The sequence below is a fragment of the Mirounga angustirostris genome, unplaced genomic scaffold (genome assembly GCF_029215605.1).
Source record: "Mirounga angustirostris isolate CCGP_5_RB_7025 unplaced genomic scaffold, mMirAng1.0.hap1 SCAF_1, whole genome shotgun sequence".
NCBI lineage: Eukaryota > Metazoa > Chordata > Mammalia > Carnivora > Phocidae > Mirounga > Mirounga angustirostris.
Genome location: NW_026991709.1, coordinates 57,685,147 through 57,712,062, shown reverse-complemented (window position 1 = coordinate 57,712,062; position 26,916 = coordinate 57,685,147). Strand labels below are relative to the sequence as shown.

The window sequence follows — 26,916 nt, the reverse complement described above, 5'->3', positions numbered from 1 at the left end:
AGATTTTATTTATTTATTTGACACAGAGAGACATGGCGAGAGGGGGACACAACCAGGGGGAGCGGGAGAAGGAGAAGCAGGCTTCCCACCGAGCAGGGAGCCCGATGCGGAGCTTGATCCCAGGACGCTGGGATCATGACCTGAGCCGAAGGCATACGCCTAACGACTGAGGCACCCAGGCACCCCGTCTTAAGCTAATTCTTAAAAACTATTTCAGAGCAGAACAAAGTTTGCTCATGTATTATGTATTTTCTTTCTTTTTTTTTGACCAAATAGATAGAATTTATGGTGAGATAGAAATGTTTTATAGCATGCAGTACTGGAAGATGGTGCCAAGTGGAGTTGAAGCACCATAATAGCAAGTGGTGTTTGCTGATGAGGAGGTGATGCATAGCCACATTGCCAGAGTAGCCATGGCTCAGAGTACCTTTTCTTTTGTTTGTTTGTTTGTTTGCTTGAGAGAGAGAATACAAGTGAGGGGGAGGGGCAGAGGGGAAGGGAGAAGCAGGCTCCCCACTGAGCAGGACTCGAGGCTCAATCAGATCCTAGGACCTGGGGATCATGACCAGAGCCAATGGCAGACACTTAACCAACTGAGCCACCCAGGCGCTCCTTTTTTTTTTTTTTTTTTTAATTTTATTTATTTATTTGACAGAGAGAGACAGCGAGAGAGGGAACACAAGCAGGGGGAGTGGGAGAGGGAGAAGCAGGCCTCCCGCAGAGCAGGGAGCCCGATGCGGGGCTCGATGCCAGGACCCCGGGATCATGACCTGAGCCGAAGGCAGACACTTAACGACTGAGCCACCCAGGCACCCCGACCCAGGCGCTCCTTAAAGTACTTTTCAGTTTTGTTTCCTAAATTACTTTTAAGCCCTCATTAAACCTAGCTGTATATCTGTTCCTGAATTCTAGTAAGAGTTTCGTCCTTATTTTTATGGTAAACTCCCATCCTTTGAAGAAATCAAAATGAATTACTTGTAACCAAAATTGCTTACAGCAATCTCACATACCATCTCTGTGATCAACTTCATATCTAAACCTCCAGTCCAGATCTCCTGAACTTCAAATGTACTTGTTTATTTTCACTTGCACCTGAATGTCTTATAATTGTCAGCACCACCTCCTTGCACAAATACTTTCTGCATTCCATCTGTCTGAACTGTGTACAGTTACCCAAGCTGGGGTGGGGGGTAGGAAGAATAGTATGAGTAAAGCACTGTTTTTAGAGTACAAGCTGTGGGACTGCCTTAAATATCTGACAGCCTTTTATTGTGTTTGTTACATTCCCTTGGAAAGAGCTAAAGAAAAAATTGCTTTATATGGAATTTTGCTTAAAAAAATAGTGTTGATGGTATAGCAGGTAATATAACAATTAGTATAACGGGCAATTTTCATTCCTTACTCAACAAACATTGGGCACTATAGTATCTATATATCAGGTACTGTTCTTGGTGCTAGAAATAAAGCAGTAGACAAGATTTTATGGAGATTATATTTTAGTTATGGGAGACATACAAAAACTAATAGATAAGCAATATATATGCTATATTAGATGGTTATAAGTGTTAGGGAGAAAAATAAAGGAGGGGAATGAGACAGAGAGTCTTGGGGAAGGATGAGTGTTATTTTAAATAGGTTGGTCAAGAAAAACCTAATTGAGAACATGAGTTTTAAGTAAAGCCTGGCAGGAAGTGAGTGAGCAAGCTATTTGGCTATCTAAGGAAGAGTGCAAAGGAGCTGAGGTAGGAGCTTATGTAGTATATAAAATACTGTGAGCAGGGGCGCCTGGCTGGCTCAGTCAGTAGAGAATGTGACTCTTGATCTCAGATCATGAGTTCAGGCCCCACATTGATTGGGTTTAAAAAAATAAATACCCGTTCAGAGAGGAGCAAGCGCAGAGGCGGAGAAGTAAGGCGTGGAGTCAGTGAGATAACCTTGGGACCAGATCATGTAGGGCCCTGGCTCCAACTCAGTGAGATGAGAAGCTATTAGAGGGTTTTTCTAAGTAGAAAAGAACTTAGAATGAGATTTAACATTTTAACAGAATCACTGTGAGTGCTGTATTAAGAACAGATAGAAGAGGTTTAGGGACAATAGTTAGGCTATTTTGATAATCTAGGCAAGAAATGATAACACCTTGGGCTCAAGTGGTAACATTGAAAGTGATGAAAAACAAAATTCTGGACATATTTTGAGGGTAGGGTCAAAAGGATTTGCTGCTGAGAGGGAGTAGCATGAGAGAGACAGAAATAGTCAAGTGTGACTCCAAGGATTTTTGACAGTGTCTGGAAAGGTGTCTTAACTGATACAAGGAAAATTACAGGACCGAATCGCTTTGGAGGGGGAGTTTGGGAGTTCAGTTTTGGATGTGTGCTCTTTGCAATGTACATTAGTCATTCCAGTAGAGCCATAAGTAAACGAATATCCAGGTTTGTAGCCAGGGATAAATTTGGGAATTATTAGCATTTAAAGCCATTAAGACTAGATGAAATCATCAAAGGAGTAAGTGTGGATAGAGAAAAGACAAGGTCCAACAACTGAGCCCTTGGTTACTGCAGTGTTTAAAAAAGTTGAGATGAAGAAGAATCAAGCATAGAAGATAGTAAAGGAGAAGCCAGTGAGGTGAGAGACAAAGGCAGGAAAATACAGTATTTTAACAGCCAAGGAAAGTGTTCAAACAAGGTGGGACTAAATCATCCAGATGGCCCTGTGAGAGATCAGTTAAGATGAAAACTGGGAATTTACCCCTGAATTCAGCAACATGGAAGCCTATGAGGATTTTAATGAGCACATTTTATGCAATTATATAAATAGCCATGTGTATGCGATGGAGTCACTGAGTGTTCTACAGTACCATTATGCTGTTCAGTATTGCTGATAGGCTGTAGTTTGGACCAGGCGTTGGCAAGCTAACTTTCTCTGGCTCTGTCAGTTAAAGAATCTGCTGCTTTGGAGGTGTAAAATTCGGTCCCTCATACCTGTTCAATATCTTCAGTTAAAAGCAAAAGCCCAGGTTTTGAATGATACTCTGAAGTGATACATAGTTTGGTTTGGGAAATTTTTTTGAACTTGATTAATCTTCTGTTGCTTTTTATAACAGAATATGAAGAAAGTGGATTGTTGGAAACAGATGAGGTTTGTAAATTGAGTTTTTAGTTAACTTTTAGTGAATAAACTTGGGGATTAGTATTTACAATAGTATCTTGATATTTCCAATAAACCTTTATTTATATGTTTGCATAGGTTATAGCATATAATATTTTAGCTTTGGCTTTTAAGTTCTGTTTGTTTTTGAAAAATATAGAGTGGGGAAAAATATTTTCTAAATTGTCAGATTCATACAGATTTTATTTTATTTATTTATATATATATTTTTAAAGATTTTATTTATTTGACAGAGAGAGACACAGCGAGAGAGGGAACACAAGGGAGTGGGAGAGGGAGAAGGAGGCTTCCCACTGAGCAGGGAGCCCGACGGTGGGGCTCGATCCCAGGACTCTGGGATCATGACCTGAGCTGAAGGCAGACACTTAATGACTGAGCCACCAGGTGCCCCTGTCAGATTCATACTGATTTTAATGGGTGTAAATTTCTCCCCCTATTGCCAGGCTACCCTAGACACAAGGAAAATAGTAGAAGCTTGTAAAGCTAAGACTGATGCTGGAGGTGAAGATGCTATTTTGCAAACAAGAACTTATGACCTTTATATCACTTATGATAAATATTACCAGACACCACGACTATGGTTGTTCGGCTATGATGAGGTAAAAACAGAAAATATATTTTAATGTAAATGTTTTAAATTGTTGGATTTAATTCCTTTGTCATTTGGTCTGTGGGTATATATTGTGGCCTTCTAAATTTTAGTAATCATTTGTTTTACAATTTCATGATTAATACTGAACTTGATTCTTATTTTGAAGAAACTATGAATTATTCAGTGTGACAGTAACACTATAAAGAATCAAACAGAAATAATCTGTTACATATTTATTGCTTGGTCCCAGAGGGTTATTCCTTCAAAATAAAAGGGAAATTAAACTTAGTTTGTTGTATTAAATTTGTTGAATATACAAGGAGGCATTTATAGAATGATCATATTGGCATGTGTGGTTTTTTCTTTAAGACAGAAAACCCTTTTTTTTTTAAAATTCATTTACTTAATTGAATTAAAGGATAACAAATAAATTTAACTTGTTTTAACCTGTCATTCTTATGATTATGAATGGGAAACAAAAAAGTGAAACAAAATAGACCCAAAATATGAGTTGTAAAGTTATAAAATGCTTTGACAGCCATGAACTTGCTTTTTTTGTGGGATCTTTATTGCATTAGATGGTGGCTGAAGTCACATAGCATTGATGTAGAGACTTCTCCTCTCTCCTCCGTTTATTGGCATAAATGGATTGTAAACTCTCCCCCAAACAGTCTGGTGATTCTAAATAGTCTGGAATTCTATATTACAAGTGATACGGGAGGTGGGGATAAATGTATTTTAAACATGGAAGTTTAGGTCTAAAAGTTTTTAAACTGATTTCAAAACATTTTTTTATTGTTTCAGCAAAGACAGCCTTTAACAGTTGAACACATGTATGAAGACATCAGTCAAGATCATGTGAAGAAAACAGTGACCATTGAAAATCACCCTCATCTCCCACCACCTCCTATGTGTTCAGTTCACCCCTGCAGGTGTGTGTGTGTGTGTGTGTTGTGTGTTGTGTGTTGTGTGTACTTCATGGATTTATTACTTGGCAATCTGTAAACAAAGTGCCCTAACAGAAAAAAATATAATAAGCAAATACAGTTCTCTTTCGTCTTTCTTAGAAATGTTCTTGTGTTTAAATGTATAAGAAAAGGGAAAAGGTCACCAATTTAAGTTTAATTCATTAATATTTTTTGCTCTCTTTGTGTGTTTAATTATAGTATAGATCTTTGTGATTCTACTACTATTTTTAGCTCCAAGAATAATTTAGAAGATGCTTTTTAGATTTTAAAAAATACCCATCATTTAGACATGGTTTGCTCTGTTGTGTTGTAGCCTTCTATGAATGTGGAGTATGAAGTTATCCTTGTGTTTTTCTCTGTGACCTATTTATCTCTTTTTATTGGTTAGTGAAGAGAGATGTATGCAGAGTTCTCTTTTCCTTTACTCTTCAGTTGAGAGATGTTCAGCCCTACTAAATCAAGTGCATTTTATAATTTGGGATTTTCTTTGTATTATTGTGTTTCTTCAGGGCCAAATAAGTGAAGCTGAGTCTGTATGCATGATTTGTTCAGTTATTTCTAATGGGTAGCTTTCACAAAACATTGAGAAATTCTGGTAACAATATTTTTGAGATGAAAACTTTAGTATTCCATTGACTAATTGGATGCAACATTCTAGTTTTTAAAAATTCTTTAATATTTTCTTCTCATTTTTTACAGCCTCTTGATTCTCAAACTTTATTGTATAGAAAGCCTAGTTCATTTTTCCAGTTTTTTTAATGTCAAGAGTTGTTAATATTGCTAACTGAAAAGTAATTCAAGAGCCATTAGTTTTAGTTTTGTATTATCTAAAAAGTTTTCATTTTATTTTGTCAGCTCCTGTGGTGGTTTGAGGTTTCAGGACAGTGCTTATCAAACTGAGGCATGTCTCTCTCTTGCTTGTAAATTTTAGTCTGGAAAAGAAATAAGTAGTTTAACTGGTAATTAATGTGAAACATTTTAATAAATGACTTATGCAATGTAATGTAAATAGGGCAAAAAAGTTGGGGGTCTATAAGATGAGATTTCAAGTACATTTTAGGCCTTGCCGTGGGCCATCTCAGGTTATGTTTTTGGATTCGCAGAGTTAATACTTTTACTCTCATCTTCTAAGTTGACAGCCTCTGTCATGAAGTTTATATTCATAAAAACTGAAGCACCATTATTTAAGCCAGAGTGTACCTAAAAGATCATTCTTTTGTGCACGGCCTTTTTCTCAGTTCATATACTTAGGCAATTACTTTGATATCAGAGGAAAGACACTGGTTGACTATGAAGAGATTTGTGGATTGGACAAAAACTTCAGATAAACATATTTCTTTATATAAAGCCAAAAAATTATTTCTAAATAGAATCAGATAGATGGTGCCTGGGTGGCTCAGTCGGTTAAGCGTCTGTCTTCGGCTCAGGTCATGATCTCGGGGTCCTGGGATCAAACCCTGTGTCAGGCTCCCTGCTCAGTAAGGAGTCTGCTTCTCCCCTTCCCTCACCCTCCCGCCATGCTCTCATGCGCTCTCCTCAAATAAAAAAAAAAAAATCAGATAAATTTTACAGTATGCATTAGGACAGATTAAAAATATATAACTTGGTGACTCTAACCAACTTAGCTTTTTTAAAACCCAATTTAGGCTTATTATCTGTTAAATATTTGAATAGTCAAAATCACAGCATTATAAATATGTCTGTTTTTTTTGATTAGCTGTTACCATGTAGCTTTTTTGAATTTTCCTGGTCTGATTCTTGTTTGTTTCTTAGAGCAGAGAGCTTTTGCTCTGCAATTACACCCTGGCATGATTTCCCTTTCTCTGGCTTTCTGCTGCCCTAACCACCCCCCAACTCTTTTCCACCCCTGTTATAGGGAAACTAGTGCTATTGTATTTTGACTACCATAGCTTTTAAAATTTAGCCTGTGTTCCAATAAAACTGTACATGATTCTCAACAATCTGACTTGTTGGGGAGTAGGGAGGAGAATATTTTATAATTATTATGTTAAAATTAAATCACAGACACTAATAAGGTAGATTTCTTCACAAAAACTTGCTTTTCCAATTTTGATCTAATTACTCTATGCTAATAAGATTTATTTGTTCTTTTGCTTTTAGGCATGCTGAGGTGATGAAGAAAATCATTGAGACTGTTGCAGAAGGAGGGGGAGAACTTGGTGTTCATATGTATCCTTACCTATATATGTCATTAGTGGCATATTGGCTCCTAGGATTTTTTTTTTTCTCTTTGGAAAATGTTGGTACAGCGTTAGTGCCACAGTACCTATAACTTGTTTTAGCCCCTCATATGTGGAAGTCTTAGTAGGACTTTATTTGGAAAATGTTACATTGTGATAGTTCTGCTTTGTTCAGTTGGTTAGCACATGTCCCTGTGTGCACCAGTCAGCTCTGCCTTGTTCCAGAGCCTTCGATCAATAGGTACTTTTCTAGGCAGCAGCTTGTTGCTTTTTGTTTGTCCAAGAGGCAATGGCTAAGAGCATGTGAACATAAAACCATTGCTCTTGATGGAAAAGAAACTCAGTGGGCATAATTTATTGATGAAAGAAGAGTAACCTACTAATTTAGAAGATAACACATGAGTATCTTTTCCCTAAGTATATTTCCAATTTAACTGTTATAAAAAATGTGCTTCCCATCAGGTAAAGTTAGGTTGTGTCATTCTGAGGTCTCTGAAGCAAAGAATTCAGCTTAACAAATAGGTTAATTAAAAAGTAAAACACACAAAGTATATTTCAGATATTCTTAAAGTATAGTATTTTTATTTTTCTCCAGATAAAAGCACCCTTCTTATATCTTACTATGGTTTTCCTACTTAGTTCTCTGTGGTTGACAAGAGGAATAAACTAAGTAAACTGCTGGATCCTGAAATACATGTACCCATAGCATGGATTCATCAATAGCAGCCAAAATCAATGATTTAAATGCCAAATAGTCTGAATTAATCTAGTGCTAGGTTGATGTTACACTTGGTAGTTCATGCCACTCAGTGTTAGATGTAGACTGAGGGGTCACTGCTGTCTTGGAATTACAAATAACTTAAGAATTGCTAATAAAGTGTGTTCCTCAGAGGAACACTGGTCCTGTTTGGCATTAAAAGAAACCAAGAACTTTTGGGGGGAGACGAACCATGAGAGATGATGGACTCTGAAAAACAAACTGAGGGCTCTAGAGGGGAGGGGGATGGGAGAATGGGTTAGCCTCGTGATGGGTATTAAAGAGGGCACGTTCTGCATGGAACACTGGGTGTTACACACAAACAATGAATCATGGAACACTACATCAAAAACTAATGATGTAATGTATGGTGATTAACATAACAATAAAAAATTTAAAAAGAAAAAAAAAAAAAGACCAAGAACTTTTAGTCTAAACCAGATTTACTCCTGAAACCCCATGATGCATAACTTGAGCGTTCATCTCTCTTATAGGCTAGGTAGCAACTTGGAAGACTCTGTGTTTAATAATTGACTCATCAATTCCCCCAATAAAAATTAAGCTCTTAATATATCTAAGAACAGTGGAGCATAGGGAAAAAATCAGGATTTTATTAAAGACAGTCCGTTGTAGCAGATTCTATGGCAAGTACATGCACTAACTTAAAATCAGTCCTTACAGAGGGTTTCCACTTTATTTTTTTCTCTTTTGCTTCAGTGCTTTTATATTCTTTACCCTGCCTTATTTTCTAACATACCCTAGCAAACTAACAGGCAGTAAAGGAACCATTTCCCACTCATTTAAATATGCACAACCTTGTCCTTATTTTTATATCAAAATAATTGGGCTCCTGTGAATTCATACTTATTAGGAAGTTTGACATTCAAATATTAAATGGGAATGGGTCAGGCAGTCTTAAAGTTACAGAGAACCTCATGTTGAATAGAAACAAACTTGCATGAGTGAATTTTTTTAATATACTTGATTTAAGATTTTGTCTTCCATATTTTTTCTGAGAAATCTGCTTAATAAGGATAATTACAGTGTTAGCTTAAATCATAGTACCATTTACCAATCTGTTTTCCTTAGCTAAAGACCTATAGGTATCTTCTAATTTTCTTGAAGTTTGTACAAGCTGTCATTCCAACAATAGAATATGACTACACAAGACACTTCACAATGTAACGAAGAGAGCATAGAATCTATCCTAATTATTGTTTCTGATTTTTAAACAATTAACCCATAGATGTGACCATTGACCATATTCACCAATATGTACAATTTCTCTAATAAAGAGACTTATATGTTTATGCATTAAATAAAAAAAGTTCCACTACCAGACTTATTTGTTTAATAAAAATGAGTGTAAAGAAACTGTTCTTGCTTCTTATCAAAAGGTGGTAACAGTATTTTCTTTAAATAAGAACTCTGAAAGTGAAGAAGTATCTCCTATAGGATGATAAAAGAGTATTTTTGGTTCACATTTATGAGGAAGGCATTAAATGTGTTGTAATAGTATGAACTAGGGCTAAAAATTACTGCAGGCTAGACATACCTTCCCTTTCTCTTCCTCTTTGTTCTTTTTATTTTCTGTCCCCTCCCCTCTTCCCAAGTCTCCTACCTGCTAATGGCCAATATTTATGAAGAACTTACTGTGTGGCAGGAAATGTGCTAATACTTACCTTGTTTCCTGATTATTTTAGTAAGTTGATACCACCAAAATTACTTAAGGATTCAGGAATATTTCTCCTGTTGTGATTGCATAGTAGAATATTAGCCTTTAAAAGGATCTCTTTGTTGTATCACATCAGTGTGTAGATCTGGATGTAGGAGTTCAGAAAGGTCAAATGCATTCTACTGTGGGACAGTCAAGCAGTAGGACCAGAGTGCCCATTAGGACATTCTCTTTATACATTGCCTCTTGTCCCTCCCTGTTCCTTCTATTCTGCACATAATGGAGTGACTAACCTTGCTTTTAAGGAACCTTAGTTGTTGTTTTTTTTTCCTCTTATCATCATTCAAGAATACTCTCTTTACTTTCAGTGCCCCTTTACTTTTCTCCTTTTACCAATTGTAGTTCAGTTCTTGTATTGCAAGGAAGTCTCCATAATAGAGATAATGACCAAGTCAGAGTTAAGGTGCTGATACAGTGTAATATGGAGATACAAATATGGGCATCATACTCTAATACACTTTAGGTATCCTGCATGCTCATAAAGCCAGCAAGCTCTCTTCCTTTCTTTATTTAATCTTCCAAACTGATTTTACTGATACATTCTGGTTTTGAATACCTTCAGTCTAAATGATATCCATTATTAGATATTACCACATTGTCCACATTTTTTCCCAGTTAAATCTTTCTTACCAAAAGTACAAATAACCTCAAATCTTTTTAAGTTGAGTCCTATCTATCTCCGTCACTGCCGGGGGGCATAAAAATTTTGCTGGTCAAACCTTTTTAGTTTCAGATGTTTTTTCCAATTGAAATCTTTGTAGGGATCCTTAATACATACAACAAAAATGGATTTGTTAATGGTATGTGTTTTTGTAAGTTCATAGGAGTTTATGACAACAGTGGGTTGTTTTGATGAAATTCAGATTATGGATAACAATCTTACAAGCCTTTGCAGCCAGTTTACTTTTTATATTAGCCTGATGGTGTTTTTAAACATCTGATTTGTATAAATAGTAGCAAATGGTAATAGTTTTTTTCTTGCTTTTTTTTTTTTACTTTTTCTTTTGAAATTTATATTTATAGAAGCATCACAAGTCCTGTATACCCTTTCCCGGCTTCCTCTAATGTTAATATCTTACATAACCATGATATGTTTATCAAAACTAAGAAATTAACATTGATACCATACTATTAACTGCATGTTTTATTCACATTCCCTCAGTTTTTCCACTTAATGTCTTTGTTCTGGAATCCAATCCAAGATACTGCATTGCATTTAGTCGTCATGTCTTAGTCCCTTCCAATCTGTGAAAGTTTCTGTCTTTGTCTTTTATGACCTTGATACTTTTGAAGAGTAATTGAGGTCAGAAATTTTGTACAGTGTCCCTCAATTTGGATTTACCTGATGTTTGCTCATGTTTAGACTGAGGTTAAAAATTTTGAGAGAAGACGCCTGGCTGGCTCAGTTGGTTAAGCGTCTGCTTTCGGCTCAGTTCATGATCCCAGCATCCTGAGATCAAGTCCCACATCGGGCTCCTTGCTCAGCGGGGAACGTGCTTCTCCCTCTCCCTCTGCTGTTCCCCCTGCTTGTGCTCTTTCTCTCTGACAAATAAAATCTTTAAAAAAAAAAAAATTGGGGGGGAAGAATACCACTGAGCTGGTGTGCCCTTCCTTCTCTTTGCATTATGTTAGGAAGCAGTCGGTTAAGGTGGTGTCTGCTAGGTTTCTTATTTTCAAATTCTAATTGTTTATTGCTCGTAATGGGAATACAACTGACTTTCATATAATGATGTTGTCTTCTGCATCCTTGCCAAATTCATTTTTAATTCCTGGTGTTTGTTGCAAGTTCTTTTAGATTTTCTACATAAATAGTCATATCTTCTGCAATTATAGTTTTACTCCTTTCTTTCCAATCTGTGTATCTTATATTTTTCTTAACTCATTCAACTGGGTAGGACTTCCAGTACAGTGTTGATTAGGAGTAATGTGAGTGGACATCCTTACCTGTTCCTGATCTTTGGGAGAAAGCACTCAGTTTCTCACCATTAAGTAGGATGTTAGTTGTATATGCCCTTTATTAGGTTAAGGAATCTCCCTTCTGTCTCTAGTTTGCTGAGTTTTTATTATAAATGTTAGATTTGTCTTCTGTATCTATTGAAACAATCATATAGTGTTTTGTATTATGTCTGTAATAGAGATTACACTGGTTATTAAGACAGCCTTGCATTTGTTAGATGAACCATGTATTTTATGTGCTGCTGTATTCAATTTGCTGAAATTTATTGATGAATTTTACATCTGTGTTTATGAGGGATATTGTCAGTAGTTTCCTTCTCATGTCTTTGATTTTGGTTTTACAGTAATGTTAGCCTCATAATATGAGTTGAGAAGCGTTCTTTCTCTATTTTCTTGAAGATACTATGTATAGAATTAGAATTTTCCTGTGAAACCATCTGGGCCTTGAGAGGTTTTGGAAATTTTTAAATACAGGTTCAATTACTTTCTTTATACTTAACTATTTATTCTTGAGTTTGATAACTTGTATTCTTGAAGGAATTTTGTTCTATAGTGGAGATAGAGGGGAAAGGTCTTGGTGGAGTTTCTGCCCCTTTTGCAGAGCTGCTGTTCCCTTACCCCGGATCTGTACCACAGTGGATACTTCTTAAGGCTCCTTCTGATCTTTTCTGTGAGTGCCAGGTAGAATTCATGGAAGAAGAGCCTAAGAGACAATGTGGACTCCCCCCGGTATCTTTGGTCCAAAGGGTTCACAGTGTTCTGCCATTCTGGAGTCTGCCTTCCCGTTTGCCAGCTATACCAGCTGTACTGCCTCAGGTGGGCTTGTGTCACCTCTCCTTTTTCCTGCAGGGAAGACTTTGGATCAGTTGTTTCCTTTGCAACCTTAGGTCTCCTGTGGATTCACATAAAGTCTTAAATTTGAAGCTAGTTTTGTTCTTTTTCTTGCTGCAAGGATGGAAGAAATACTTTTTCCTGGTCTCTACATCTTGAGGCAAAAGTCTTTGTTTTTTAAAACACCAATTTCAAGATATATTCATTTAAGCCAAGTGGTGGAAGAATGTTTATTCTGACCTCTGCATATAAATGATTTAAACTGGAAATACGTGATAGTGTGATAAAGACTTGAGAGCTCCCTTCAGTTGTCTAAAGAATGTAGTTTATTTTGTAGGATTTGGACTTCTAAGGAGAGACAAGCAAGAAACTTGAACCTAGATTCTCCTAAAGTATTAGGTAAGTAAGAAAAACAGGCTTATTAGAAGGAATTCTTTTATAAGCACATGAGCTCTAGTAAGTTGATTCATAGGTAAAGCTTATTACTCAAGCCACAGGATGGAAAATGCTTTGTATTTATAATTTATACTCTTTCTACATCCAAACAAGGGAGCATATTCTTTTTTTTTTAAAGAATTTTTTTTTTTTATTTATTCATTTGAGACAGAGAGAGAGAGAAAGAGCAGGAGCAGTAGGGAGAGGAAGAGAGAGAAGCAGAATCCCTGCTGAGCAGGGAGCCCGACATAGGGCTCGATCCCAGGACCTGGAGATCACATGACCTGAGCCGAAGGCAGATGCTTAACCATCTGAGCCACCCAGGCGCCCCCAAATAAGGGATCATATTCTTGCAGTGAAAAATTATATATGCCTGAATTGAGGTAAACCTGGTCTGATGAGAGCATAGAAGTAGGCCAAAAATACCCGTAAAGGGTGAAATTAAAAACTTCCTAGAAGAAAATGTAGGAAATACCTTGTGACCTAGGATGTAGAAGTCTTAAACACCAGCCCTTCCCCCTACCCAGCATGAACCATAATGCAGAAAATAGATGAATTTTACTATATCAAAGTTTCGGATTTATTTTAAGAAGGCAATACAGACAAATTTAATAGACAAATGGTAGATTGAAAGAGGATATTTATAAAGTCTAAAACTGCCAGGGGACTCATCTTTTTAGACTACGCAGGGAAGTCCTACAAATCAACAACAGAGAGCAATCGGGGTGTCAGTAATCTTTTGTATAACAAATTACCCAAAAATGTAGTGACTTAAAGCAGTAATAAGCACTTACTATCTTTTACAGTCTCTATAGGTTAGAAATTTGGGAGTGACTTAGCCCTCTTTCTGGGTCAGGGTCTCATGACTTGCAGTCAGCTTGTTGGCCATGGTTGCAAATACTTGAAGGCTTGGCTTCAGGTCCTGGAATATCCACTTCTAAGACAACTCACTTGCCAGATGACCAGCAAGTTTGTGCTGGCTGGTAGCTATTTCTCACCTTGTGGACCTCTCCATAAGGTTCTTTCAGTGTCCTCAGGACATGACAGCAGGCTTCTCCCAGAGCTCAAGTCATCTAAGAGAATAAAGTGGAAACCACAATATCATTTATGACCTCAGAATTTACACACCATAATTTCCTTAATACCCAATTGGTTACACAGATCTGCCCTATCCAGCGTGGAAGGAAACTACCCAAAGACGTGAATGCCATGAGGCAAGGATCATTGTGGGCCATCTTATAGATTCACTAAGTCCACAGCCAGGAATTCTAATTTCTTTTAAAAAGATAAAATATGTTTGAATAGGCAATTTATGGAAGAAAAACCCCAAAAGCTAAGGAGTATTAAGATAAACTTACCAGAGAGATTTTAAAACAAGATGCTTCTTTATATCTGTTTAGTTGGCAAACATTTGGTTGGATAATGACAGGCATTCAAAGACATGCGAAGATGCTGGAACCAACCCTGTGCACTGCTGGAGTGTAGACTGATACAGCCATTTTAGGAAAGAATCTGGTAGTACTTCATCAAATTAAGAATGTCTCACTCCTGAGTATAATCAAAGGAGTGGATGCAGAAGACCTTATAGGGATGTATTAGACAAACTCAGTTTTCTACCTGTTTCTCATGTAGAATACTTTACTTCTAGTTACCAAATGTGTAAAGGTTTTTCCCCACACCAAGCAGTTTTCTGTGACACCAGTTGGGTGTCCTGCAATTTAACTTCATTCTCACTGCCTGGAGATAGTATCAGACCCACAGGTTAAGGGCTCAGTCGCACAAAACTGTGCCCACCCTACTTCAAATCCCAATAGCAAGTGATAGGTCCCCAGGTTACAACTTACATCTGATTTGGTTACAAAATTAAGCGTTCCCACGATATCCTCCTCAGATTCGATTAACTTGCTAGAAGGGTTCACAGAACTCAGAGAAACACTTATGTTTACTGGTTTATTAAAGGATATGATAAAGGATACAGATGAACAGCCAGATGAAGAGATACATAGGGCAAGGTCTGGGAGGGTCCTGAGCACAGGAGCTTTTGTCTTTGTGGAGTTGGGGTGTCTCACCCAGTGTGAATGTGTTCGGCTGACTCGAAGCTCTCTGAACCCTTTACTACTGAGATTTTGTGAACACTTGCTCACATACGCATGATCAATCTACTCTATTTCTAGTCCCTCTCCCTTCTCTGGAGGATGAGGTGCGGTATTGAAAAACCATGAGAGACTATGGACCCTTGAGAAACAAACTCAGGGTTCTAGAGGGGAGGGGTGTGGGAGGATGGGTTAGCCTGGTGATGGGTATTAAAGAGGGCACGTATTGAATGGAGCACTGGGTGTTATACGCAAACAATGAATCGTGGAACACTACATCAAAAACTAATGATGTAATGTATGGTGATTAACATAACCTAACAAAATAAAAAGAAGAAAATCCCAAACTTCTAATCATGGCTTGGTATTTCTGGTGACCAGCAGCCAACCAAGAACCCACCCAGAATCACCTCAGTAGAACAAAAGATGCTCTTAGTGTTCTTTTTAGGAATTTCTAAGAGTTTTAGGATCCCGGTGTCAAGAACTGAGGGCAAGGACCAATCTATATATTATTATTATTTTATAGGGAACAGTTGGGAGGATGCCTTTGCTATATTGTTTGTGGTAACAGGAGTTGGAAGCGATCTGGCCATTTTCATTGTTGGGTTACAAGATGCTATACAGCAATTAGATAAACATGACACAACATGGATCTTAAATACAGTTCTGAATAAAAAAAATGGGTCTGTTACTCCTTTTGCAGTTTCTGTTTTCCATTTTTATTTGGCTACCTGTTAGACATTACAAACATGTCTAAACCAAAACTCCCAGTTCTATATCCACTACCAAACACCCAACTACCACAACTGAGCTGCTGACAATAAAAACCCATTATCTTCTTCCGATCTTCTATCTCAGTTAATGTCATTACTACCAATCCAGTTGCTAAGCGAAAAACCCTAGGAATCATCTTTGCTTCCTCTTTCTGTCAACCCCTACATTAGTAACACATATCATGTCTCAGTAACAGGTCCTGTCCTCTCTACCTCCACAATGCATCCTGGTGCCTGGGATTCTGCACATTGAACCAGCAACTCACATGATTCTAATGCAGGAGATTCATGGATCACACTTTGAGAAGCCCTAAGAAACACTTTGTCCTCCTCTTAATTGAGTAAACTCTTCCTTTTTGAATAATTTTAGGGCTTGAGAGGGAAAAATTAGAAGATACTTATTTGGGCTTTTTAGAATAAAAGTCGTTTTCTTGATTCCATTATTAATCAGTGAATCAGCAGGTCTCAAATGATAAAACCTTTCCAGATTTATCTCCAGTACAGTTGAACAGGGAGTTTAGTAAACAGGAGATAGCTAAGAACTGGGCTCTAGAGTTAGTATTTAATTCCCAGTTCCCTTACTTTAGTTGTGTAAACTTAGTCGGTTTGCTTGCCTTTAAACCTCCAGGTTCCTCACCTATAAGAATTGCATTTTCTAGCCATAGAGTTATTAAGGGGATTGAATAAGATAGTACATGTAAAGCACTTAGCACAGTGCTTGACCTTTAATGCTGCTGCTAGTATGATGATAATGATCACTATTGCTACCACTCTAGAACTAGTTTTGAGGTGACAAGTATCACATACATCCGGCAGAGGGCAGTAGAATAGCACAAGATTTAAGTACTTAAGCATACTGGAGATGCCAGTTACTGAAAATCACTTCTCCCTCTCCTGATATTTTTTGTTGTAATGGAGGAAGGAAATGGATGATGTTGGTGAACCTCCAATATGTGAGATTCTCATCCCTCCATTTACTGAAGAACAGTGATACACCCAGTTTATTTTGGTTATTAACCCCTTATCAACCATGTGGTTTACAAATATTTAGATTTTGTTTTTGTAATTATTTGCAGTTTCAATCTCCTAACACCTCTCTTGTCCTTCATATTAAAATGAGGGAAATGGACTAAAATTGTTTTTGTCTTATCAAGGTATAATTGATCAAATGATGTATTTAAAGCATACAAAGTGGAGGCGCCTGGGTGGCTTAGTCAGTTGAGTGTTCAACTCTTGATTTCGGCTCAGGTCACTATCTCTGGATTGTGGGAGCAGGCTGCATCTGGCTCTGTGCTCACAGCAATCTGCTTGGGATTCTCTCCTCTCCCTCTGCCCCTCCCCTTGCTCATGTGCTTGCTCGCACTCTCTTATTAAATAAATAAAATCTTTTTAAAAAATGTATACAAAGTGATGATTTGATATATAAATAAATGGTTAATGGATTCTCACAACACATCCATCGCCTCACATATTTCCCTTTGTGGGAGGTGATGAAAACATTTAAAATCTACTCTCTTACCTAAATTTCAATTATACAATAAAGTATTAACAACTATAGTCACCATACATTAGATATTGATACATTATTCATCTTATAACTGAAAGTTAATACACCTATTCACCAACCTCTCCCTATTTGCCCCACCCCCTGGCAACCACCAATCTACTCTCATTCTAGGAGTTTGATTTTTTTTTTTAAAGATTCTACATATAAGTGATAATGTGTGTTATTTGTCTTCTATCTGGCTTATTTCACTTGGTGAAGTGCCCTCCAGAGTCATCCATGTTGTTCCAAATGACAAGATTTCCTTCTTTTTGAAGGCGGAATAATATTGTGTGTGTGTGTGTCTTACATTTTCTTCATCCGCTCATCCGTCAAAGGACAGGTTGTTTCAATACCTTGGCTATCATAAATAATGCTGCAATGACCATGAGAGTACAGACATCTTCTTGAGATAATGATTTTGTTTCCTTTAGAATATACCCAGAAATGAGATATATGGATCATATCGTAGTTCTGTTTTTGATTTCTTGAGGAACCTCCATGCTGTTTTCTGTAGTACCTGTATCAGTTTACATTCCTACCAACAGTGCACAAGGTCCCTTATCTCCACATCCTCATCAACATTTGTTATCTCTTTTTGATAATAACTGTGTAACAGATGTAAGATGATATTTTATTATGGTTTTGATTTGCATTTCCCTAATGATTAGTGATGTTGAGCATCTTTTCATGTACCTGCTAGCCACTTGGAGGTCTTATTTGAAAAAAAAATGTCTTTGTTTGTTTTTTGTTTTTTGTTTTCTTCTTGAGGGGCCTGGAGATGGGCAGGGTGGGGAGGCACGAGGGAAGAGCAGGTCTGAGACGGGGGACCTGGGCACCCCACGGGCCAGAGGGCTCTCTGGAAGCTGGAGCAGGGCAGGCTCGGGAGGGACAGGACGGTGGGGCAGACCCCAAAGGGCATCACGGGCCATGTTGCAAGCAGCACAGTGACATGTCCGGAGTGCACAGCGCTTTATAAAGGCCACGGGGAAGGACAGGGCTCTTTTTGAACCCTTCTTGTCTGCTGCCTAGGTCAGACACAGCCACTCTTGCCTGTGTCGCTAGCCCAGGCCGGGGGAGTCGCTTTTCAAGTGGGGGGTGGGAGTGGGGGCCTCGGGTGGAGGGTGTCAGCGAGCTGGGACCATAACGCTCCAGCCCAAGCGCGTGTAGAGCGAGACGATATGGGGCAGCGCTGCAGCCGCCTGGACTTTGTGAAGCCCGGTGGAAAACCGAGAAGACATGGAGAGGTTTGGAGTAGCCATTACAGCAGGCCCAGTGGGACTGCTCTGCCCGAGGAAGGCCCGATCTTCCCCTTCCTTTGCCCTTTTTTTTAATTGGGATATGGGGGTGGGGGGCTTTGCTATTGAATTATAGGGGTTCCTTATATAATTTGGATATTAACCCCTTATTGGATATATGGTTTGTAAATATTTTCTCCTACTTCACAGGTTGCCTTTAACTTTTGTTGATGGTTTCCTTTGCTGTACAGAAGCTTTTTATTTTTTTATTTTATTTTATTTTTTTAGATTTTATTTATTTATTTGACAGAGAGAGACACAGCGAGAGAGGGAACACAAGCAGGGGGAGTGGGAGAGGGAGAAGCAGGCTTCCCGCGGAGCAGGGAGCCCGATGCGGGGCTCGATCCCAGGACCCCGGGATCATGACCTGAGCCGAAGGCAGACGCTTAACGACTGAGCCACCCAGGCGCCCTAACCCCAAAAAACTCTTAATACAGTAACGTGCAGACCAGCTTTACATGTAATAGTGCCAAAGTGAAAACAATCCAAATGTCCATGAAAAGGTAAATGGATAAATTATGAAACAATGGAATACTTACTAGGAATAAATTGCTGACACAATTACATGGATGAATCTCAAAATGATCATGCTGAATGAAGGAAGCGGACAAAAAGTAAATACCATGATTCCATTTATATGAAACTCTACAAAATAAAAACTAAACTATAGTGACAGAACATTTGTTGTCACTTGGAGATGGTGGATCAGGCATGGGCAGAAGGGAAGGATTACAAAGGCATGAACTTCTGGGGGTGATGGATATGTTCATTATATTGAATGTTTCGTGGTTTCATGTTTGTATACATAGGTGAATTTACCAAATTATACACTTTAAATATGAATGGTTTATTGTATATCAATTATTCTTAAGTAAAGCAGTTTTTAAAAGGTATTTGCCACTTGTACATGTTTTTTCTCACAAATAATTATATTCAAAGAAAACACAGTCTAGTCATCATAGAATAGGCCTTGTTACTCATCCACTCATTCTCAAAATTTCTGAATATCTGTTAGTGTCTGTGGGAAATACAAATATGAATCTTTTACACTAATGAAGCATATAATCTGATAAACTAGTTAGTTAGGCTTTGGAAATCATAAACAATTATTTTTTTTATACTGTTTTCACAAAGATCCTTACCAGAAGCCAATCCCTCCCAATGACAACGTGTCAGCTGCTCCATACAGCTCAGAACCTTGCTCCACATGTCGTCAAACATGTGAGCAAGGACATCCTCTTTCATGCAGTAAAATGGAGCAATGGGAGGGTACCCTAATTTCTGTTTCTCTGGAGCTGCTTGTAATTTCTTTCCCTGAAATCCCTCTTCCATATCAGTGTGGCCGAATGCTAGGTATTCCTCTATTATTCCTTCAGAGAAGATTACACAGCCTTTCTTTTCTCTTTCCATAGAATACAAGCTAGGGGATTTGGCAATGGAAGATGCTTTATGAGCATAAGAAGATGAAAAATGTAACTTATTTCTCCTAATACCAAATACAGTAGAATCTCTTTCTTAAGAAAGTGTTGCCTCATATGAAGCTGAAACAACAGAAGGGGATCTAGGATACAGCCCATAACTTTCACTTGGAGTGATTATCTGCCTACCCAAAATCCTGAAGTGAGGAAAGCTACATGTCCATTGTTGGCACTCTTCTTGTAGGCTCTTAGTATGCACACTCAACTTCTGCTCATACAAGAGCTCATCAATGGCTGTGAACATTGATGTGATTGCGATCAGTGGCATTTTGATCAAGTTCACTATAGGCCCAGGAGAAGTCCGAGCTACCTTCTGTAGAGATCCCTGTGCCTGTATAGCTTGGAAAAGCAGATCTTGAATTCCCAGTGTCAGCTGATGTGAAAGGTGATGCCTGTGTGATGACAGACTCACTTTGGGAACTTGTGTCTTTTTCATGGCTGTCATTGGTAGAAGAAATTTCATCCAGCTGCCCTGGAAGAGGATGGTGATTGATAGCATGTTTTGTTATTCCTTTCAGCTCCAAGCTTTGTGGCACCGCCTTCCAAGTGTATCTGGAGATCATCCTCCTATTCCTCTTCTGTCGTGGAGGGGTGGACATGCCAGTGTCGGGGCCTCCAGGCCTGGCCCTCCCGCCGGCTCCTGCCCGGCCCCCTCCCACCATCTTCCGGGCCCGTCACGCCCTGTCACCTAGACTCCGGACCGCCAACACTCCCTGGGTCCAGAAGCTTTTTAGTTTGATGTAATCCCACTTGTTTATTTTTGCTTTTGTTGCATTAGCTTTTGGTGTCAAATCCAAAAAATCATTGCCAGACCAGTGTCAAGGACATTACCTACTATGTGTTCCTCTAGGAGCTTAATGGTTTCAGGTCTTATGTACAAGTCTTTAATATATTTTAGTTGACTTTTGTGTATGGTATAAGGTGGGGGGCGTCCAATTTCATTCTTTTGCGTGTGTATATCCAGTTTCCCCAATATCATTTATTTATTTTTAAGATTTTATTTATTTATTTGAGAGAGAGGGAGGGAGAGAGAGAGAGAGAGAGAGAGAGCAAGAGAGCACAAGCAGGGCCAGGGACAGAGGGAGAAGCAAACTCCTCGCTGAGTGGGGAGCCCGACATGGGGCTCGATCCCAGACCCTGGGATCATGACCTGAGCTGAAAGCAGACACCTAATCACTGAGCCACCCAGGCAACCCCCTCCCCCCATATCATTTCTTGAAGCAACTCTCCTTTCCACATTGTTTATTCTTGACACGTTTGTTGAAAATTAATTGACCATGTGTGTATGGTTTTATTTCTGGGCTCTTGATTCTATTCCATTGGTCTGTGTATTTGATTTTATGCCAATACTATACTATTTTGATTACTATAGTTTTACAATACAGTTGAAAGCAGGCAATGTGATGTCTCTAGTTTTGTTCTTGCTCAAGATGCTTTGGCTATTCAAGGTGTTTTTGTACTTCCATATGAATTTCAGGATTGTTTTTTCTATTTCTGTGAAAAATACCATTGGAATTTTGATAGGGATTGCATTGAAAATATGGATTGCTTTTGGTAGTCTGGACATTTTAACAGTATTCTTTCAATCCATAAACATAGAATATCTTTCCATTTATTAGTGTCATCTCCAATTTCTTTCATCAATATTTTATAGTTTTTGTGGGTACAGATCTTTTATCCCCTTGGTTAAATTTATTCCTAAATACTTTATTGGTTTTGATGCTATTATGAGTGGGATTGTTTTATTAATTTCTGTTTCGGATAGTACACTGTTAGTGTATAGAAGCACAACTAATTTTTGTATATTAATTTTGTATCCAGAAACTTTACTAAATTTCTTTATTAGTCTAACAGTTTTCTGGCAGAGTCTAGGGTTTTCTATATATAATATTATATCTTCAGACAGAGGAAATTTTACTTCTTCCTTTACTATTTCCATGCCTTTTTTCTTTTTCTTGCCTAATTACTTTGGCCAGGACTTCCACTACTATGTTGAATAGAAGTGGCGTGAGTGGGGATTCTTGACTTGTTCCTGCTCTTAGAGGAAAAACTTTCAGCTTTTCACCATTGAGTATGATGTTAGCTGTGGGTTTGTCATAGATGGCCTTTATTATGTTGAGATGCAGTCCATCTACACCCAATTTGTTGAGAGTTTTTATCATAAAAGGATGTTGAATTCGTCCAATACTTTTTCTTCATACATTGGGGTGTTCATATTATTTTTATCTTTCATTTTGTTAATGGGTTGTAACATATTTGTTGATTGGCATTTGTTGAACCATTCAAGAATAAATCTCACTTGATCATGATGTATGATTCCTTTAATGTACTATTAAATTTGGCTTGTTAATATTTTATTGAGGATTTTTGGATTTATGGTCATCAGAGATACTGACTTGTAATTTTCTTCTAGTGTCCTTGTTTGGCTTTGATATCAGGATATTGTTGGTCTTGGAAAATGAGTTTGGAAGTGTTCCCTCTTTTTTTTTATTTTTTGGAAGAATGTGAGAAGAATTGGTATTAATTCTTCAAATGTTTAATAGAATTTACCAGTGAAACCAGATAGTTCCTGAACTTTTCTTTATTAGGAGATATTTGGTTACTGATTCAATTTCCTTATTCATTGTTGGTCTGTTCACATTTTCTATTTCTTCATGATTCAGTCTTGGTAAATTATATGTTTCCAGGGGTTTATTCATTTTTTCTAGTTTATCTAATTTGTTGACACATAATTGTTCATAGTAGTTTCCTATGATCCTTAGTATTTCTGTGTTATGAGTTGTAACATTTCCTTTCATTTGTGATTTTGAGTCTTCCCTGTTTTTTTCTTAGTGTAGCTAAAGATTTTTCTATTTTGTTTATCCTCTTGGTTTCATTGATCTTTATAATTGTCTTTCTAGTGTCTATTTCATTTTTTTTCCTTCTCTGACCTTCATTTTGCCTTCCTTCTGCCAATGTTGAGCCTAGTTTATTCTTTTTCTAGTTCTTTGAGGTGTAAAGTTATTATCTATTTGTGATATTCCTTCTTTTTTAATCCAGTCATTTATTACTATAAATGTCCTTCTTATTACTGCTTTTCCTGCATCCCATAGGTTTTGCTATGTTTTGTTTTCATTTTTGTCTGTCTTGAGATGTTTTTAAATTTTCTTCTGATTTCCTTTTTGACTCAATAGTTCAAGAGTTGTTTAATTTTCATGTATTTGTGAATATTCCTGTTTTCTTGCTGTTACTGACCTAGTTTCATTCCATCATCTGATGCATACATGAGAGAAATCAGGGAAGGGCATTGTATTAGTCTGCTTGGGCTGCCATAACAAAACATCACAGACTGGATGGCTTAAGCAACAAAATTTAGTTTCTTGCAGTTCATGATCAAGATACTGACAAGTTCTGTTTCATGAGGAGTCTTTTATTGGTTTACAGATAGCTGTCTTCTCGCTATATCTTCATATGGCCTTTCCTCTGTGGTGTGCAGGGAAAGTGAGAGAGAGAGAGATTGAGAAATGTCTTCCTCTTCTTTTAAGGGTGCCAGTCCTATCAGATTAAGGCCTCATTGTTATTACTTTTCTTACCCTTTAGTAAAAAAACCCCTATAGGTCCTATCTTCAAATACAGTCACATTGGGAGTTAGGGCTTTAATATACGAATTTGGAGAAGGAAGAGGGACACAGTTCAGTCCAAATAGGCATTTTTTAGAGATGTGAATCACAATTCCTTTAGCAAATGCAGGAAACAGGTAATTTCTTCACAGAATAAATGCTGGGGGACACTGAATAAAGAAAAAGTTAGTGTCAGCCTGGGGTGTGGAAGGCTTTTGAAAGATGTGAGGCATTCACATTCATTCATTTACTTGGGAAAGAGTTGTTGGGCGTCTACTGTATGCCTGGCACTATGTTTGGCATTAGCATATAAGATGAACAGGATATATGGTAAACGCCACTGACCATCTCAAGTTGACTGGGGCATGTGGAAGTGCACACACTGTAGCCTGGAATCCTGAGCTGGTGAATCATGGATCCTGTTACGTAAACTGGGCCTGTGGTTCAGATTACGGTTTTTGTTTTAGATTTCCTGTAGGTTTTGATGTGGCATGATTAGAAACAACTACAGATTAGCTCAGAATAGTTTTGCAGAAAATCTGGCTCCTTGAAGTCCTTCTTCCTGACCAGCCTTCCAGCCTCAAAACACAGTAATACACTTCAAAACATAAGGAGTGGGGGAGGCTCCCAGGAATAGAAAATAGTTCTTTCTCACTTAGGCATGAAAAGTGAGTATGGGCAGAATGATAATTTAGGCCATTTCAGTGTCAACTAACATTTAAACACATACAATCTAGACTTTGTGGGGCAAATGTAATCATCTTACTTTACAAACAAGGGAATATAAGCCCAGAGAAGTTAAGAGGCTTGCATATAGTCACAGTGCTAATAACAGAACTGGAAATAGCATCCTGTCTTTGTGTCAGTTCCTCTTAGCACTCCTTGGATATATTGGTGTTTATACTTACCACAATCTAAGTACAGAAATTGAAAGTAAGCTTTCAGAAAATTTCACAGCAGGCTGACATTGCCAAAACATCCAAGCTCTTGATCATTTGTTTTTTTCGTGATTGACTCATACTGATTTTACAGAAGTATTGGTTCCAACAAATCGGAAAGAAAAAACTTGTCTTTCATCACAGGTTGTGAAGCACTGCTGTGCAGTGTGCCATCTCTCAAGTAGTGTCTGGTGGTCTGGTGGAAAGGGTAGGTTGATATAATCTATACTGTGGGGCGGCCTAAGCCCTGGGAGACGCTGGCATATGCCAGAGAGTTTGCACCAGGTCCCTGCCCTACCCTCCGTTGATTCCTCTTGCCCTCGCCAGATGTCAGCCTCTCCCAAGGGCCTGTCTTCGATTCCCTTCTTTTCTTCCTCTGCACACCCCTTGAACTCTCATTTATCCCCCCACCCCCGAGTTGCATTATGAGCCTGTCTCGCAAAACTGTTTCCTGCCCAGCCCCTCACTGTTTCCAGTTTCTCATTTCAATTGTCCTGCTCTTCCCAGTCAACATACTTCAAGTTTAGGAAGCACAAAATTCTCTCTTCTCCAATCATAGTTCTCTCCAATTACGTAGATTCAGTTATCCTTACCTGCTTCAAGTTTCTCAACTCCTTAGCTAATCATTTATCCAAAATCTATTTTGAGTTTTCATTCAAAATATTTCTGGCACCTCCTTCCTTTCATCCCCACTGCCACCATGGCAGCTCAGTTCTTCAATGACTGCGATGGCCTCCTCACTGGTCTCTCTGCTTCTGCATTCTCTTTCTTTGAATATCTTTCATGTACCCTAAAATGCTCTTTAGTTGGTAGAACTTTATCCCACTTGCAAAACTTTCAGTGGCTCTCTCTTAATAAGAAAAATTCCAAAGCTTCACACTGATGATGAAGGCCTGTCCAGTTGCTTGGTCCCAATCTATCTGCCCAGGCTTGTCTCTCACTCCTCCATCACATACGTTCCTCTCCAGACAACTGGAATTTCCTATTGTGATTTAAGACAGTCCCTGTACTTTCCTATACTGCATTTCTGTTCCAGCTATTTCTCAGGCTAGCATGATCTCTCATCTCTGCCCACCACATGCCACTCATTCTTTAAAGACCAGCTCAGATCTTACTCTTCTCTCTCACCATTGTCAGACGTGATATTTCTGTCTACCGAACTATAGAATTTTGATTGTGTCTCCATTGTGGCACTTAATTTCTTACCATTTTACATTATAGTTATTTGTGTACATGTAACATCTTTCCTAGATTATCCACTCCATGGGAGCAGGGTTCAATTTTATGCATGTAACTGGTACGTTGAATAAACAAGTCACATGGATTATAATCAAAACTTCACTTTATTTTTATCCTTCATCATTCCTTCCATTCCTTCAAACTTTATTTAGTAGCAATAAGCCTGCCCTGACTGGGTAAAGCCTTCAGCAGGCTCATGGATGTTCTGATCTTTCCTGAGTAATAGATTGTCCTAGAATCATGTTTGCAAACACAGTCATGATTCAGTATCGTTATGCTTGATCCACTGTAGAAAACTAAACCCTCAAATTGATATGAAGTTTTCTCTCTTTGTCTTGCTAGAATGGGTGCCCTGCTTTCTATTCTCTCCCTGCTCACTTCTTTCCTCACGCTTGAGAGATTTTAATAAATTGCAGTTATCTATTTAAATGCTCAATTGTCCCACTGTTGGCCATTAGGAGCCTCTTCAAGTTTGCTCCAGATCTTTCTGATATAACCTAGTAATCTTTCATAGCTTCCTTGCTCTTTTTCTGACAAGATGTTCTAGATTTATTTTGTACATTTCCTGTTCCAGACCCTGAATTAACTGTTTCTCCAACAGGCCCTGTTTTTGCGTTGTTGTTTTTGTTTGCTTTGTTTTGTTTTTAATTGGGAAATTGTATGTCAAGACCACAATTCCGGTAGTAGAGATGCTCATTGCTACAGGGTTGGTCACAGTTTTTAGGCTTATTGGGTGGATAGAGCTTGGAAAGATCTCCCTCCTTCCTTCTCTCCCTTCTGTCTTTTTTTCCTCTCCCCACCCTCCTTTCTTTCCTTTTTTTTTTTTCCTATCCAACTATCTCCTAGCTCTGTGCTTTTATATATATATATATACACATACATACATATATATATATATATATATATATATATATATACACACACATACATACTTTAGGATAAAATATTTAATACGTCCATCCAAAATTTAGGAATGCTACAGAGTCTTTGACCTCCACATTACATCTGTATCTCCCTTCTTTCATGGAGACTCATGATTCCCAGAGACATAGGAATTGGTAGAATTAGATTATCCTATAAATACATATTTACTTTATCCTATATTACACACATAATAGTCTTAGATGACAATATTTTGTCCATTTCAGGAAAACTCTTTATGTTTTTAAGTATTTCTTCTCTTGCTTTGTTTTTTCTTCATGAAGGATTTATATTAATCCCATATTAAATCTTTTTTTGTTGTTTTGGGGTTTTTTTATTTTAATTTTTTAATTTTATTTTAATTCCAGTGTAGCTAACATACAGTGTTATATTA

At 37.9% G+C, this 26,916-nt stretch overlaps 1 protein-coding gene and 1 pseudogene across 2 annotated transcripts in view; one reads left to right on the top strand and one right to left on the bottom strand.

Annotated features, from left to right (window-relative positions):
• Positions 1-17,792, top strand: part of ATG3 (autophagy related 3) — a 36,358-nt gene extending 18,566 nt beyond the window's left edge. The window contains exons 8-12 of one of the 2 annotated variants that reach the window (XM_064589989.1): positions 3,101-3,135; positions 3,609-3,764; positions 4,562-4,689; positions 6,847-6,915; positions 13,802-17,792. In XM_064589989.1, coding sequence (XP_064446059.1) covers positions 3,101-3,135; positions 3,609-3,764; positions 4,562-4,689; positions 6,847-6,915; positions 13,802-13,844 — 431 coding nt within the window. In that variant the 3' untranslated portion in view covers positions 13,845-17,792. Of the gene's footprint in view, positions 1-3,100; positions 3,136-3,608; positions 3,765-4,561; positions 4,690-6,846; positions 6,916-8,786; positions 9,025-13,801 lie in introns of those variants that run through there. The other variant, XM_045902865.3, reaches the window with a different exon arrangement.
• A 1,629-nt stretch (positions 17,793-19,421) lies between these two features.
• LOC123834897 (primary cilium assembly protein FAM149B1-like) lies at positions 19,422-20,406 on the bottom strand (annotated as a pseudogene).
• Between the last annotated feature and the right edge of the window lie 6,510 nt (positions 20,407-26,916).